The sequence below is a fragment of the Chrysochloris asiatica genome, unplaced genomic scaffold, assembly GCF_000296735.1.
Source record: "Chrysochloris asiatica unplaced genomic scaffold, ChrAsi1.0 scaffold00445, whole genome shotgun sequence".
Lineage (NCBI taxonomy): Eukaryota > Metazoa > Chordata > Mammalia > Afrosoricida > Chrysochloridae > Chrysochloris > Chrysochloris asiatica.
This window is the reverse complement of record NW_006408963.1, coordinates 1,014,637-1,031,823: the sequence shown is the minus strand read 5'-3', so window position 1 is coordinate 1,031,823 and position 17,187 is coordinate 1,014,637. Positions and strand designations below refer to the sequence as shown.

At 47.0% G+C, this 17,187-nt stretch overlaps 1 protein-coding gene across 2 annotated transcripts in view; it reads left to right on the top strand.

Moving 5' to 3' along the window:
* The first annotated feature begins 1,159 nt into the window (after window positions 1–1,159).
* Window positions 1,160–17,187, top strand: part of MECP2 (methyl CpG binding protein 2 (Rett syndrome)) — a 77,782-nt gene continuing 61,754 nt past the window's right edge. Inside the window, exons 1-2 of one of the 2 annotated variants that reach the window (XM_006877197.1) lie at window positions 1,179–1,281; window positions 5,971–6,094. In XM_006877197.1, coding sequence (XP_006877259.1) covers window positions 6,069–6,094 — 26 coding nt within the window. In that variant the 5' untranslated portion in view covers window positions 1,179–1,281; window positions 5,971–6,068. Of the gene's footprint in view, window positions 1,282–5,970; window positions 6,095–17,187 lie in introns of both variants that reach the window. The other variant, XM_006877196.1, reaches the window with a different exon arrangement.

The window sequence follows — 17,187 nt, the reverse complement described above, 5'->3', positions numbered from 1 at the left end:
ATTTAAGTATTCAATAAATGAATGGGAGAAAGCCAAATTAGAATTATAAGGTTCCTTCATACGGTACCAACGCAAGAAGTATTGGATGAACTGGATGTTGAATGGGTATCAGGATGTTGTTGTTGTTCAGTGCCTTTGAGTTGGTTCCGACCCATTGCGATCCTGTATAGGATTTCCAATGAACGGCTGGTGAGTTTGAACCGCCGTCCTTGCAGTTCAAACCAACTTTGCAGTCCCGTGCATTAACCCACAGCACCACACCAGGACTCCGGATATCAGGATAGGATCGCCTTTATAAATAGTCCTGTCCTGAACATCGCATTGGCTACAACTTTTCTCATGCTCTTAAATATTTTCCAGAAATAGAGTTGCTGAATCTCAGCTTTCAGATCCCCTTTTCTAGGAAGTCTTCCCTCTCCCATCCAGGCAGAGTGATCGACACCTCCATCAAACTATGCATTCCAACAATTGCAAGTCTGGAAGGCCTTAGTGAGCATCCCTTTTCCTCCGCCAGAGTTCCATGAAAGCAGAGGCTGTGATTTGTCAGTCTAGTGCCCGCCCCTCTGAGGGTCTGGCACCTAGCAGTCTCAGATGAAAGACAGCAGTGGGTAGGCCTCCGAAACGAAGGTCCCTCGGTTGTGCCAACGTCAAACAACTTTACTGCTTCTACGAAGGGAGCGATCGTGAGCGAAATGCGAGAGAAGTAAAACAGTTATCTCAGCGCGCTTAGCGCGTTTTCGCACCGCGGACCAACTGAACGGTCGGACAGCGCAAACAAGCGTTCCGAGCCTAGGCCTCCACTCGCCCTGTTATCCGCAAGGGCCCATTAATCCCTAGCATTCAAATTCCGCCCACTAAACCAGCCCCTAGGGGCCTAGCCGCTTCTTTTTCCCAAATGACGGCCGGCGGCAGCCAATCAGCAGCTGAACGGGGGTTCCGCCCATTTTCCCTGGACGGAACTGACAACACCTTTCGCCAATTGTCGGAGACGTTGCTTAGTCTGCGACCAACCTTGGCCACCTCAGCCAATGATGGGCGGATTCGGACCGACGAGACGGCGTGTGGGCGGGGCCGGGGCGGGGCGCGAGCGCGCAGGTGCAGCAGCGCGCAGGCCGGCCGGGAGGGCGGGGCGCGACGTCGTCCGTGCGGGGTCCCGGCGTCGGTGGCGCGCGCACTCCCTCCTCTCGGAGAGAGGGCTGTGGTAAAAGCCGTCCGGAAAATGGCCGCCGCCGCCGCCGCCGCGCCGAGCGGAGGAGGAGGAGGAGGCGAAGAGGAGAGACTGTGAGTGGTACCGCTGAGGCCGCGGGCGGGGACCCTTCCTTGGGGGAGGGGGGCAGGGGCGGGACGTGGCGCGGGAGGGGCCCGCGGGCTCCGGCGCCTCGGGCTGGCGGATGGCGTCCCTCCTCTCTACTGTCCCCCTCCCCCGCCTGCCGCCTCCATTGGTGGCTCCCCCCTTGGCCCGTCACTCGCGTTCGCGGGTGACCGTCCTCGCCGCGGTCTCGCGGGGCCTCCGCCCGGGCTGCTTCGGCCTTCTGTCCTACTTCCTCCCGCCCTCCCCGCGCATCCCGGCCCCGCGGGCGCCCCTGTCGCCGGCTTCGCCTGTCGTGGCTGCGCGCGCGTCCTGCCCTTCTTGGGGCTTCGGGCCGCGGCGCCGTCGCGCGCCCGCGCCCCCGGTCTCTCCCTGGATCGCGCTCTCCCCTCTCCCTCCCTCTCGCGCCCCCTCTCCCGTTTTTTTGCCCCCCCCCCACCGGCGCGCGTGCGCAGTCTGCCTCCCGTCGGGAGAGTGCGCCACAAGGGCTCCTGCGCGTTCACCCCCCCCATTTCCAGGCTTTGCCACCCCCTCCTTCTCGCCCATTCCATGTCTTTCTGCCCCAACCTGGACCGAGTCCTGTCCACCGGCTCCTTTCCCCATCGAGCGGCGAGAAGTAGGCGAGAATGACTGTCCACCCACAGAAGGGAACAGACGCTGTGTCCCAGGTCCTGCCACTCATCATAAAGAGGTGGCTAGCTCTCCCTTTGGGAACCGTGGGTAGGGGACCGTTTGTCCGGCAGCACAGGAGGCTCTTTGGCGTGAGCGTGTCCCCGGGGTGCTCAAAGGGCTGGGTTTTTTTGGGGGGGGCTGTGACTTAGGAATATGAGTGCCCTCCCATCCTCCCCCTTTCCGCCGCCGGCGATCTCTTCCAGTTACATAAGTGTAAGGGGACGTAGCGTGTAATAGGCCCCACAAGATCGCCGGGACCAGATGTGGCAAGTTCTTTGCGTTGCTGTTGCTGTGGATTTTCCTGAAAGTTTATTCTCTGTCTGGTGGGCTGATGACCGAGTCAGCCAAACTGAAACTCGGTTGACTTTTCGGTGGCACTGTCAATGTGTCTCTGGTTTTACACTGAAAACTTAAGGTCATTCTGCAGAGTCTAAAAGAACTGCTCTCACCCAGGAGGCCTGTGGGACCCTGAGGGGAGGAGGCATGCTTGGGAAGAGATGGCCCATCTCCTGCTTTCTCCTTGCAGTCAGAGGCTTCTGTTGGGAGTGGGGTCGGCTGTGGGTGGGTCACAGCAGAATTGGCTCCACCACAAAATTGGTACTCCTGACTCATGGTGAAGCCGATGTGTGCTTCTGGGGGCTGTTCCAGTCCCAGGACCGGGCTCCGCGAATCCATTGACACGTGTCTCCAGTGTGCAGGATCGGTGACCCACATTGGTGAGATGGATGGGATGAAGGGGCTGGTGGGTCATGAGGCAGTCACAGCTCCTGGGGTGTGCAGCTAACTGGTCTAGGCTTCAAGGACTCCCGCAAGTTTTAGACACGTTGCTCCTTTGAAGAAATGAACCGTCTTCGAGCCTCGCAAGTACAATTAGAACCCGTGATGGGCAGTGATGGCTCTAGAGGACAAATTTGGGTTCTGTAGCTGGAATTTTCATCTGGAATGTAGTCATTTCAGTTAAGGGTGAGATAAAGCTGACCTCTTGGGTCTTTGGAAGTATGCTGGGGCTCTATAAAAAGACAGGGTCTGGATTTTTTAGGTCTTTTGGGAGTTTCCACCAGAGGTTTAGGGAAATTGGCTTGTTTATTTTATGACTTAGCCTTGAAATCACAGTCAGGAAGCCTCAGAAAGCCTTGCTTTTCTTGACGTACCTGAGCATGTGTGACTCTGAGAGCACACTCAGGGAGCTAAGAGCACACTGGACGTGGGCATGTTGATTGCAATCACTTGCCCCGGGTGGCTCATCTCCAGCAGGTCAGTTGGGTGGCTGCCTCACTGGGGTACTGTCGTGCTCTCATAGTCAGGTGCACAAGCCTCACTTGATGAAGACGTACGGAACCTCTGTCTCGGATTTGCTTTTTGTGGTTGGCAGTGTGATTGGCTCCCCTCTGTAGCTGCTTATCTGACACCAGCCCTTTCAACAACACAGGCATCCTCCCAAATCGAGTTTTCTCGGATAAGTGCCTGGCGCCTTCTGAGGGCAGTGTGTTTGCTTGTACTCGCCTGTCACACCTTTTGATCTCCCTTTCTCGGACATCTGCATGGAATGCTTTAAATCTAGAGGGAACCAAACCCACTGCCGATCCCTAATGACCTCTAGGACAAAATAGCCCTGTCTCATGGGGATCCCAAGGCTGTCATTTGTACTGAAGCAGACGGCCACAGTTTTCTTCCACGAGTGGCTGCTGGGATTGAATTGCCAGCATTAGGTTAGCAAGTGAGCACTTAACCATTGCGTCACCAGGGATCCTAAATCTAGAGTATCCAACCTTTCTCCTACCTGATAGGAAAGCAGCGTGCATTAAGCAGACTCTGACTTCTTTAATGTTTGAATCCTAAGGTAGGTTTGGGGCACAGAGCTCTGTCTATGAGGATGATTAGGGTACAGTTTTTAATTCTGACATTCTGAGTTTGTATTTTACAGTTTGCAACTAGAGTCCTTTACCCACCTGCCTGAGTATGGGGTGGAGGCGGGGGGGTGGGGGTGGGGGCAGTTAGAATTGTTAGTTCCTTACATGTGGACGGTTTCCAACTCAAGTGTACCTTTTTGGAAATGTTTCCATGATGGATAGTGTGGCTTTGAACCTTATTCCTGTATAAAGTTGAATGAGTATTTATAAGCTCCTCCTTTGAGGGGACTTCAGAAAGTTCCTGGAAAAGGAAATGAGAAAAAAACCTGCATTTCCCCCATGAACTTTCTGAAGCCCCCTGGTATTTGGCTCTTATCCCCCCCCCCCCGGCCTGTGTGCTCTGTGAGGCCAAGAGAAGTCAAGACACCGAGATCAGTTGTTGTAAGCAGCTGTGACTGAGAGCCGCTGACTTGGGGCGCCCTGGGCCCTGGCTGGGCAGGTGCTGAGCAGCCTTCAGTGTTGGCAACCGCCACCTTTTTTCTTGGGTTGGGTTGAGCCACTCCAGCTGTAGGACCTTGTGTACTGGTCTTCCCCCAGTCCAGATGCTGTTGTCACTGTGCCTTTGTAGAACAAATGGGCGCCGCCACTCTTCTTGGGCTTGCTGTGTTTGAACCATGCTCTCCTACCCTGCCCTGTTCACGTTTGCCTTTCTCGTCCAAGGAGTCGTGTCATCTCACAGGCTTATTTGTACGCATTGCTTAACTACTTTGTTCCATGACTTTGATGGTAGGTATGGTGTGTGGAGTGACTGAGTGACAATGGGGGTGGGGGGTGGGCATTCCCACTCCCATGCTAAAAGTGGGGTCACGGCCCATTAGAGGCCTCTGCTTTGATCACTTCTTCAGAATCCACTCATGCTGAGTGTCCTTGCCCATTAGTGCATCGTACGGATGGTAGGCGGGCAGCTCATTTGTAGTGACTGTGGAGGTCTGGATTCTTCACACATGAGACCACACCTTAAAAAGGGGCACTTGTCTTCCTTGTCTTTGGAACCAGGGGTGTCATGTACGTGGGCATGCAAATCACTGCTTTGCTGTGGTTTTCACCTCCCTGATCTCATTTTCTGGCTTGTTTTAATTTTATTTATTTTTTAAATAAAGTTTTGAGTGAATCAAAGAACTTAAACTTTCAGAACTGGAAGGAACCTTAGTCTAGCTCCTTCAATATATAACTGACAAAAATTCGGGCTTGGCTTCTCTCGAGCATTACAGCCAGGATACCAGTTTACTGGACTCTTGTAGTTGAGGAATATTGCAAACTTGCCTTCCGGTGATGTGAACCATGTTCTAGCTCGAGTTATTGTCTCAAGAAACCCCAGCAGTTAGGTTCCAGGTACCCCTCCTGGTAGTTCTAGGTCAGCCCTAAGCAACTTGGCTGGTGTCGCCCTTTCTCGGGATTTGATTACGTCCGTAATTGTGTGAAGATCATCTAAGTTGTACACTTGAGCCTAGCTAGTCTTTTTTTAGTCTAAAGATAACAGTGCTATGCTTTGGCCGGACAGTTAAGGCATCCAAATTAGCTCATTTGGGGCTGTTTTGGTGGTAACATGGAAATAATGCTGATCTTAGTGCAAAAAGTGTAATGAAACAAGTTATTTTTGGAACTTAGACTCAGAAACCAAAGAGATACTGGAGCTTGTGGAGACCTGAGAGGTGGCGCACTGGGTGCTCGGAACCAGCTCTTGCTTACCATTGGTCCTCCTGCGCTCACATAGGTCTCAGTGAGCTCTTTGCGACTGCAGCTGGTTGGAAAGGGAGCCTGGGCTCCTGACCTCATGTGTTCCTCCCATGCTGCCCTTTCCATGCTGCGTGTTCTCTGGCACATGTCTTCTCTCCCAGAGCATTTCAGTGTGACTTGGTGGCAGAAATACTGGCCAGAGGCCCTCGGCTTTACTGTTGCAGCAGAGCGGTCCCTGGGACTGCAGCACAGTGTGTTTACACTTGGCTTCTAGTTGGCCACTCCGGGAACTTGCGAAGCTCTTTGCCTCTGTGTTGATCTTCAAGATGTCCCCAACTTGTCCTGGGAAAAAGGTCGTGCAGCACAATGGGGACTTTCAACTTACAATTTTCTTTGTTTTAGGCTCCATAAAAGTACAGACTCACCAGTTCCTGCTTTGATGTGACATGTGACTCCCCAGAATACACCTTGCTTCTGTAGACCAGCTCCAACAGGATTCCATGGTAGCTGGGATGTTAGGGCTCAGGTAAGTAACCTTCCTTTTTTTTTTTTTAGTATATGTCCTGGTTTGGCCATCTGTTTTTAAAGAGAAAACAACAACAACAACAACAACAAAAAACAACAAAAAAGAAAAAAGGAAAAAACAAACAAATAAGATATATCATTCTTGGACAGTATAAAAGTACCCCAAAGACTATAAAGATACAACTGTGCCAAACTGTGCCATATAATAAAAAAAAGTCACTTCCCTGAGCCCTGAACGGACAGTTTGGGTAGGGTTCCATGGTAGTCACAACGTGATCTGGGGGCGGGAGTCAGAGTCCAGCCGGAACTGGTGAGCTGCAACTCCAGTTCACCTTGAAGCAGCTCAGCTGCGCCCTCCACCTGCTGCTGCACGGCCTAATGGTCTTTACTAGGGACCTGGTGGGGTTTTGTTTTCGGAAAGTGACTCACTGGTAAACACGTGTGAGTGCTTGTAGTGTATTTTGCTCTGTGGGAACCAGTCTGGAAAGATGACTTCCGGCACGCTGTCCCAGAACAGTGCTGGCCGAGTGGACTTGCAGACACGTACTGCTAGAGAGCTGGACTTTAGAGTGGGAGGCTTTGGGAAAAGCTGGGGCTACAAGTCGCTCCGGGCCTGAGATCTTGGTGACTTGGGCCCCATTGTGTGCACTTCATTTGGTAAAACTTCATTTCCCCACTACGTTGCTCTTCACATTTCATGATTTATTTTAATCTGTGGTCAGTCCACATGTGATCTTCTGATACTCTGAATTTCAAACTTTCAGTGTGGTAAGGTAGCACATTCTAATCAAGTGTTTCCTTTTTTCTTCCTAAGAACCATTGTGATTGACACATTCACAGCCATCTTGCTTTCCGCTTAGTCCCGCCCCGCCAGGAACACTTTGTTCTGTGCTCCCAAGTGGCCTCTGCCTGTCTCTGGAAAGTCAGTCAGACCATTTCCCTAAGAAATCATCCGCCTGGGAAGCTGTGCAGGTGAAGACCAGGTGGAGGCGCATTGTGCTGCGCCCCAGTCCCCAGCTTGGTTCCCCTCCTGATCCTGTGACTCAGATTGTCATTCCCCTTAACTGCTGGGGGTGGGGGGGGGGGGGGGGGCGGCTGGGCCCCATGGACAGGACATTCTTTGTCCTCCAGTGGGTTTGTGCTGGTGGGAGTTGCATGGCAAACACTTTGTGCATTGTCTGAGAAACTATGTTGCCGAAATGTAATATGGTGAGTGAAGGGGTTTCTTCTGGTAGGTTTAGGCCTGGGGTGGGCCTTACTTTTGATGATCTTTTTTCGCAGATTCCTAATGGGTATTTTAGAACAGAGAGTGGTGACGCGAGACAGTTTCTCTTCAGAAATGTAGGAAGGAAAGGATATTTTCAAAAAGATCTCATTACTTATAAATGGGAAAGAGATACGGCCATTTGAACTTCAAGGAATTCTCAGAGGCCAGAGTCTGTCTTTAGGGGCTCAGTGTTTGATCTCTTACTCTTGTTTTCATCTTTTAAAAATGTAACAAAAATAATACATACTTGTAGAAAACACAAAACCATGTAAAGTATATCAAATGTTAAAAATGACAGCTTCCCCTTGGTGTCAGGAACCAACATTCAGAGAGCTTAATGTAGATCCTTCAACAACTTCGCCTCAAGCAATGGAAATGTGGGATGGTGCTAAACAGGATTGCAACAGCAAAACGAATCAAGTGTTTTACAAATCAAATCAAACTTCAGAACCCGTCTCGCCTGCAGCTCTTCTTCTATAGCATTAGTTTCACTAGCAGTGTAGCACAGTGGTCCAGGGCTTTGCTCTTCCAAAAAGTGCTGGATGGAAGGAACTTCTTGATAGTTCATCTTGCTGAAGAATGTCTACCCAGGCTTGGAGTTCCTGGTGGGTACCACAACATCACCTTCCAGAAAGTGCCAGCGTGTCCCACCCTTAACCAGGATTATACCAAGATTGACTCTCCGTCATTGGCGATTTGTGTTTTATGATGTTGTCTATTTGTGTTCTGCTTCTTCTTCCCTTGGGGTCTTTCATTTTCAATTGATTTGTAAGGGCTCTTAATGTATTGAGGATATTACTTCTTTGTCATCATGCAAATATTTTCCCTACTTATATCTTGATTTTACTTGTCTTTTAAAATACGAAACATCTGTTTATGTTTTCTTCTTTTGCTTTAACACTTGGAAATCCCTTTTTTTACTTTTAAGAGCAGAGAATTACTCATCCTAATTTTCTCCCCTTAGAGAAAAACTTACATATTTGAAAAAAAATGTATCTGAAATGATTTCCAATTTTCTTCATAAAGTTGCTCTTTCTGAATGTTTTCTTTGTGAGGCTTGAAGGGAGGGCCATTAGCAGATGACCATTTACTCACCCACCAGAAAATATCTGGGCACCTGATTTGAGCCTTGGGGGACACTGAGCCCTATAGGCTGTGCTGCCCTCCTCTGGCAGGGGGCGGGGGTAGGGACAGGATCTTCACAAACTAAAGTATGTCCTATCTAAGCTAGGAGGAAGCCAGAGTTGTGTGTGTTTGAAATTTTGACGTAATTTAGGGTAGACTGCAATATAAGCGTAATTTGTTTTCTGACTGGTATAATTGTAGGCTGGTTTGTGTCTTGAATTATGATGAGGACCATTTTCTGTTGAAACAGTTCGATGTTCAGCTAGCTTGGTTAGGGTACAATAAAAGTTGTATACATAAAAATGGTCATTTTCTTCTGTGATCATTTTGAACCTTTTCTGTATTGGCTAATGAAAAGGCAACAGGCTTTGGGTGAATATGTTCTTCTTAGAGGAGCTGATGTAAATTTTGCAACTTGTATTATTTGACTCTTTAACAGACACCCTCAAAACTGAAATGGAGTCCTAGTTTGGACTGAGAATCTTTTTATTTTTTTTTACTTTAATGGAAAGGGGATTTATGATTAAGGACAAGGTTATCATGTAAGAGTGCTGCTTAGTTTTGTCATTATGTTTAGAAGACCTCATTTTCTAGTGACTCATGGTGCCAGGCCACCTGTGCTCGCTCACGGGGAGCCTTTTTCATGGCAGACTTTGAAGCGCACAAGCTTAGGACTGCACTGCTGTTTGTAGAGCTGAGAGCGCTGACATGATGGGCAAAGAAGAATATGAGTGGGCTCCAGAAAGGTCCGCTTTTCCCAGCGACGACGACGTTTTACAGCTCCCTTGTATTTGAAGTCTTTACTTCATCAACTGTAACCACCCCACCCCCGCCGTTGTTCGTAAATCTTGAAGAAAATGGGATGTTTTTCTTTGGAGACAGTTCTGAGTGGTGGTAACTCCTTGGAACTTGTGAGAGTCTCCCTCAGCTATTGGCTCTTCCTGTAAGACCAGATGTTAGGTCTCATTTGAATAGTTCCTGCAGGTCGATTTGCTTCCTTTATTTCTGACTTTTCCTCTTGCGAAGGTGCCACGCTGGGGCTCCCCATGCTGCCCTGCCCGTATCTATAGCATGGGCTCCTGGGAGGCCCAGTCCAGCAGAGGGAGGGCAGTGCTATGCCAGTGAAGAACTAGCTGCTCGGGGGACCCCAGACACCTGAGAAGGGGGCCTGCCTAGTGGGTGGGGGGGTCAGGGAAAAGAATTCTGAAAACTGGCCCATGAGACCTGAAGGAGAAAGTGTGAGTGGGAAGATGCATTGTCAGAGTGATGTACTCAGATACTCCCTGGGCCCTAGGATGCCAAGGCCCTCTGTCCACTCATCCTGTCCCTTTTCCTTTTGAGCCCACATCTCCTTCTCTTCCCTCCTTGCACCAAGGGGGGGGTCCTCCAGCAAGTCTCATGGGGCCGTCATCCTCCCACGAGGTCAGCATTTCTGCCAGTGCAGCACTCCCGGGTACTCCAGAGGGCCGGGCTGCTCATGGTGATGGAAGCTGACTTGGGGCCCAAGCGCACTGTGTAGTTCTCCCAGACTGTAGTTACTTGTTCAGCTTTTTGTGCCCTCTGCCCTCCGCCCTCCGCTCACCATGCACACCCTTGTGGCCTTGGGCTCCAGGCTCCTAGCAGGTCCCATCCCTGCCCCACCCCCACCCCAGACTTCAGCTTGCTTTCATGGAGCAAAAGTACTACAGAGCCAGCTAACTCCCAGCACACCTTCTGAGAGGTAGCTTGAGAGGGACATGGTCCTTTTCAAAATGTAGTTTACATTTACAGGGTGACACACCTGTGTGTATTGTTCGGCACCTTGCTGTCTGCACTCAGTGTGGCCTTTGGGATTGTTCTGTATTGATAGACATTGCCTTGTTCCGCCTCTTGCCAATCTCCTTGTACTGCTTAAAAGTTTGTATGCCAGAGCTCCGCTAGAGCCCTGGAAGAGAAGGATTGGCATCTGGTTTATGTTTATATCCTTGGGTCCTTTTAAATGAGAAGATATTTTTGTTTCTGTATTTGCAAAAGCTTTCCACACACACACACAAAAAAAAGCCACCCATTTTCTAGACTTATTAATAGGGCAGTCCAATGAGTTTATTTGTAGCTTTGAAAGAAAGCAAAGCAGACTTCTGAGATATGCATGTTTCCCTCGGAGCAGAGCTTCTGCCTCCTGCGCAACCTCCCTTGTCACTGCCGGAGCCTGAGCTTGTTCGCTGCATGGGAAGCGTCTTCGTAGCTACTCAGCTGTGTATGGTGTTTTGGGGGGTGATAGTGCTGCTTAAGTTTCGACGTTATTTTGATAAAGCTGTACTGTAAATTTCCATGCACATATCTGGTAGCTCCGTTTTGATTATACATTTCTGTGAGTTTTTAGGTTTGGTGTTTTTGTAAACAACAGAAGGTATTAGTCCATATTAAGTACTAATTTCCTCTAATATTTTTGGTTGTTTCTGGCATTACACTTGGCAGAGAAAATAGCCAAACGTCTGTAGTTGTGACAGTTTATCTTTTGGTTCCTGTTGATGCTAAAATAAATAATTCTAGTGTGTTTTTTTCTAGCCTTGAAAGAACATAAAAATGATGAAATTCATCCTAGCACTTAAGTCGTTAGATAGAGAAGGTCAAAAGTTTGTTTTTTAAAGTTGTGTCATCCTATTAAAAAGGTGACTGTAACTTGTAAGCAACTGTATATCTTTGCGAACATTCCATGTTGCTTCAGACAAAGCAAAAAACACAGTATTTACTATACTCACTTCATTTTAGAAAGCTTAGAAATTTAGGCACAAAAATAAAAAATGAAAATCACTGCAGAAATTCTACCACGTGAAGATGCTGCTAATACTTGGTGTGTATCTCTCTAGGTCAAGGGACTGGTCTGGGGCCAAGAATGAATCTGGAGTTGAGAATTCAGAGATGGGAAAAGCATTGCACTTTCCTTTTCACTAGCCTCTAACTAAAAATTTAGATTTCCTTCAAAGATGAATATAGGAATATCTGTGAGTTTGTTGCCAGAGTGATGTCTGATGGTTTCCTCTCCCATTACAGCTGTCACAGATACTTTGAAGTTCTACCTCAGAAGTATGGTGCTTAGTGTTATTTAATGACTTACTAAAGAAGCACATGGAGGCCTGGGGTGGCGCTGTGGGGGAATGCGTCAGACTGCAAAGCTGTTTGAACTGCAAGGTGGGCAGTTCAAGCTCACCAGGTGCTCCTTGGAAACCCTCTATAGGGTTGTTATGGGTCAGAACCGACTCGATGGTACTTAACAACAACAACAAAGAAACACGTACTATTCTATATCACCAATTCAACACCAGTGTTATGATCATTGATCTCTGAGGAGTCCATAGCAGAAAGTGGTTAAAAATGCCAAGCAAGGACTGATGTAAAAGCAGTCAGCACTTAGCCACCCAGTATGTGGGGGAAAGAGGTCCCAGAAAACACTAAAGCTCAGGCAGACTACAAGGCGGCAACATGGCACTTAAAGCTTAGTTCAGTCTATTATGACATCACATTTTTACAGGCATATTTAATATTTATCGATAATCATAGAAAGTATAAACTAGCTTACACTGTTTACCAATACTTATAGTACAGCAATTGGTTGATGAATGATAGCCCAAAGTTACTTTTGCTGGTAGCGTTGTAAACATCCTTCCCGAGTCTTCCGTATGCACTTGTGTACATGCACATAGATTATTTTACATAAACAGAATCATATAATATGTGCTGGAGAAATTTCCCTTCTTCAACAAAAAATGGTTGCTATCTTTCCATGTCATTAAATAAAGATTTACATCATCTCTTTTCCTCCAAATGAAAATAAGTTCATTGAATTTTTTAATTATAAAGCAATGTATGTTCAATGAGAAATAGGTCTTCCACCCGTCTCTGGGTCAGGCTTTCCCACCGCTGTTCTTAAGGTTACTAGAAGTTTCCTTGCGGGACTGTGCCTTCATGTAGTGAAGAGGCATTTCCATCGCTTCTGCATCTTCATCATTCTGTATGTCTGTGTCTCAAACCTCTCTCCTGAGCCAGCCCACCTTTGTTAGCCTCCTTGGCATTTCTACTTGAGTTGTTAATATTAGTAAGTCCCGAAGAGAAGTCTTGATTTTTGTCTCCATCACTCCTGCCCCTTCTCCTGTCTTCTCCATCTCAGTAAACTGCATCAGCATCCAGTTTCTCAACCCAGAATTGTAGGAAGCATGCTTGTGGCAGGAAGGAGGCATTGCCAAAGCTGGGAACTTAGGAGTGAACAGAAATGGGCTAGGTGCAGGGGAAGGGGGAGGGGGCATACCAGACACAGGAGAGGCTGAAGGGGAAGGAGTTTTGGTGGTAGGAAGTGTGGCCTTAGGTAGACAGGGACAGGAGATTCTGCAGGATTTGGGATATTAATGTAAGGGGAGTAGGAAACTATTGAAGAGTTCATTGTTTGGGTTTGGAATTCTTATCAAACTATTACAATCACTTGGTAACAAGTTAGAACAAAAGAGCTTATGAGGTAAACAATAGTCTACCCCTACCCTCACTGTTCTCTACTCCAGAGATGATAGCTTTTAACTTTCTGCTTTGACTTCCTTTGATGATTACCTGACTTAGCTTACATTACCTTCCCATGTTGAGATTCCTGTTCCTGTTTTCTCTGTAACTTTAAACAGTACTTCTTGTTGCATTGCCTAGGCCGCAGCTTGTATAAGATGGAGAAAGTAAAGCGCCTACTTTTCTTTCAGCCTTTTCCCTATGTTGACCTCCTAAAAGCTGTACTAGAGCGTCTACATCATTACAGTTGTTAATATTTATTTTTTGACCTGCAACCACATCCTACTCTTAGGTTAATTCTAAAAGTTGAAAATGAATGTGCATCACTTGTATTATTATTTACAAACATTGTTAATGGCGAAGCCAGTAGTGCTGGGCTCATCCTCGCCATTTCCGTCTTGACAGGTGGCATTGTAGGATCAGCCCTGGACTGCGAACCACATGCTACTCCTGGGAAACCTGAGACAGTCGCTATGAGTCAGAACTGACTTGATGGCACTTGACAGCAACAGCAGTGTCCCATTGACTGGACCACTCAAGGGAGAACGACCAGTCACGGGCAGATAGATTCTTTTCTTAAACCACCATCGGCTTCAAACCATTGCCGGAATTGATTTCCTCTTTGAAACGTGGCTTTGTGTTTTCTTGTTTGGCTTTTTTGTTTTTCTCACCGTTTCTAATTGCCTTCCTTTTTCCTTTAATACTATTCCTTGATCTTATTTGAACATGATCTCAGTTGTGCTATTGAGCTCCCTTCTTTTCTGGAGTACCTCCTACAATCACTTACTAAGACAGGGTACGTCGACACTGTTCTTACTAATAATTACCCTGCTTCCTGAGTCCCAATCCAGAAAGGAGCCTTCTTTAGCACATTCCCTTGGCAACTGGTATTTTTTCCATAGAATTTATTTGATTTTTTCTTATAGTTGATAACAAAGCAATTCACTGATTTCTACATGTACACTTTGGTGGTACTGATGACAGTCTCCAAGTTGTGAAACCATTCTCAGCCTCCTTTTCTGAATTGGTCCTCCCCCATTCACACCAACTGGCCCTTGAGTTTCCTATGGAATCTTTAGAGTGTGGCACCTGGTATTGATCAAGAGTGCTGGCTGGTCTAAGATGATCCAGTCAGACTGAAGGGAAGCCATTTGATAAATAATTAAGTTGCTGCTGGCAGCTCTTTGGTAACCTCAGATTGAGGGACCAAGCCTGAGAAGAAAGCTTACACATCAAAGCAGTGGGAAGAACTTCATGCTAGTGACGGGAGCTTGCTTTCTCTCCGGACTTCCAGTTATGCGCAGTAATCAAATTTCTTTTTGTTGAAACCAGTTTGGATTTTCTGTTACTTGCAGCCCAAAGCATTATAACAGATACATTTTCTGAGTCACTGTGTGTCGAAAATGCCATTATTCTACTCTTGATTGGTGGCTCTAAGTTGAAAATCGTTTTCCCTCATAACTTGGAGGACATTGCTCCCATGGTCTGTTAGCATGCAGGGAGAGATTCTCAGGAACAATGTCCGATTCTCTTTGGTTTGACCAAGACTACCTTTTCCCTCCCTCCCCCTGGAAGAGTTTAGGGTTTACTTTAGTGTCATGAAGTCTCACAAGAATGTGTCCGGAGTTGGATCTTTTCATGACTGGTCATTTGATCAGAATGTTTTGTCTTTTGTCAACTCTTTTCTACAAAACGATTTGTTACTTCCCATCCTTCTATTTCCCCAGTTCTTACGAGGGCTCCTTTTACTGTAATCTGGACCTCTTATGTTGGGTTGAACTTCTGTCTCAGTCTTTTCTCACAGTTTCCATTTCTTCGTCTTTTTGCTCTGGATTTTGGAAGATTTCCTAGACTTTGTGTTTTATCCCTTCTGTTAGATTCTTTACTTCAGCCCAACCTTTTTTTCTAACTTAAGAAGACCTGTGTGCCCACTGCCTCCCCTCAACAGTTGTTAGCATTATCCATCTCTCTATTAATGGAGTCGTTGGGTGGCGCTGCGGGCTAATGCGCTGGCCTGCAGAGTCGGTTTGAATGGCAAGGTCATCCTTTCAAGCTCACCAGCTACTCCTTGGAAACCCTATATGGGGTCGCTATGGGTCAGAACTGATTTGAAGGCACTTAACTACAACAACAATATATGTTAATATTTCTATTCTATACCTCTTTGCTAAATCATTTTAAAGTAATTAGCAGGCATCGTGATGTTTCACTCCTAAATACTTGACCTCCTAAAGAAAAAGACATTTTCTAGCATAAACACAGTGCTACAGTCCCATTTTCAAAAATTAATGCATATGAGGAGACATGGAAATATGTGGAAAAATGGAATGAAAAGACGATGAAATTTTTACATGAACTTTTTGAAGCCTCCTCCTATCATAAAGCACATAGGGTTACAGTCATGGAGCCTCCTAGACATAGCCGAGCACCTGGGCTAAAGGGCTTGAGCCCAAAGTCTTGTAGGACAGCTGTGTTGGTTGCCATAACACGGTTCTTTAAGATGCTGTTCTATATCCTAGTTTGGTGAGTAGCATTTGGGGTCTTAAAAACTTGGGAGTGGTCTTTTCCTCTCTGGTGCAAAAGAGAATGAAGGAAACCCAAGGCTCAAAGAAGAAAGAAAGTACTAAACACACACACACACACGTTGTTGTTTTAAGTGCCATCGAGTCGGACTCCAGGTCTCAGGCTATTTATGGCGTCCTGGTCACTGTGAACCAACAAGGTCACTTTGAGCCAACTAAGCTCGGCAGTTCAAACCCACCAGCCACTCCTCAGAAACTCTGTACAGGGTCGCTGTGGGTCGGAACTGACGCAGCGGCACTAACAACAGTGCTATCAGACACTCCAAACAGATTTCCCTAATGCTTCTTTTAGCTGATATTTGAGAAACTGGTCAATAATTAAGGCTTATACCTTGCATTTGATTATGCATCATTTGTCTCTAACAAAAACTGTCCTTCTGTCTCCCCTTTACCTGTGCTACTGACTTTTGGAAGCAACAGTCTAGTTATAGATAGATTTTGTATTTTCTTGTGCTACAAGTTAACATGTTGATTCCTTATTTATGTTCACTGAAAGTAGGAAGTTAAGTCTGTAGACTTGTGGAGGTTAACCACTTTTTACAAGACTTTTCCTAGGCAATGTTGGGTACTTTTACCGTCAACAGATCAGAGCTCTGGACTGTCCAATTGTCTGGGGTTACAGTAGGAGACGACAGTTACAGTAGGAGATGACAGCCATGTCTTTCTGTTGTAGAGGTTAGGGGTAGGGGTCCTGGTGTCGTAAGTCATCAGTGGGGTGGTCCTGTGGCAGGCCATTCATGGATGGACCTTGCCTGAATCTTTAGTACATTGAAGGTTGCAAATTCATTTTTCCAGTTCAGTCATCCTTTGTACATTTATTATTGGCATTGATCTTTAAAAAAGTTCCCTTCGTCAAGTAAGATGAACTGTCTTTTCTTCTAAAAAAACCCAAACAGTATAGCTGCGTGATTATTTGCCTTTAATTACTGATGTTCCGAATAAGGAGGCGGTGTAGCTGTTGCAGAGAAGCCCTGGGACAAAACTGAGGGCATCTGCTCCATACAGCTCAATGAGTGCAGTCAGTTAGGGTCCTGGAAAACTCCCTGGACCGTTTCTCCTTTGTCTTACAGGGCGGCCGCCACCGGCAGTTGTAATTGATTCAACAGATACGAGTTTGGATTGGGGGAGCCATGTTAGGTGCTGTTGGGTCGATTTCAACTCCTAGCAAGCCTGTGTACAGCAGGATGCGACTCTGCCTGGTCCTGTGTAGCCACTGTGTCACTCCACCCAGCCACATGTCATTCCCCAGGGACTGCTGGTGTATTCTTGGGGACTTTGAAGTGCTGTCCAGTCGATACCAACCTACAGCAACCCTGTGTAGGGTTTCTGAGGAGCGGCTGGTGAGCTTGGACCACCAACCTTGTGATTCAACCCAACTTTGCAGTCCAGCACATTAACCCCCAGCTGTAATTATTGTGGTTAAATGCCTTTGAGTTGTTCCATAGTGACCCTGTACAGAATTTCCGAGAAGTAGCTGTAGGTTAGCCTACAGCGTCACACCAGGACCTTACTGTATACTGGTTTTGTCAATTCTGTCTAATAGTGACCTTTGATAGAGTTTCTGAGGATCAGCTGACGGGTTTAAATTGCCAA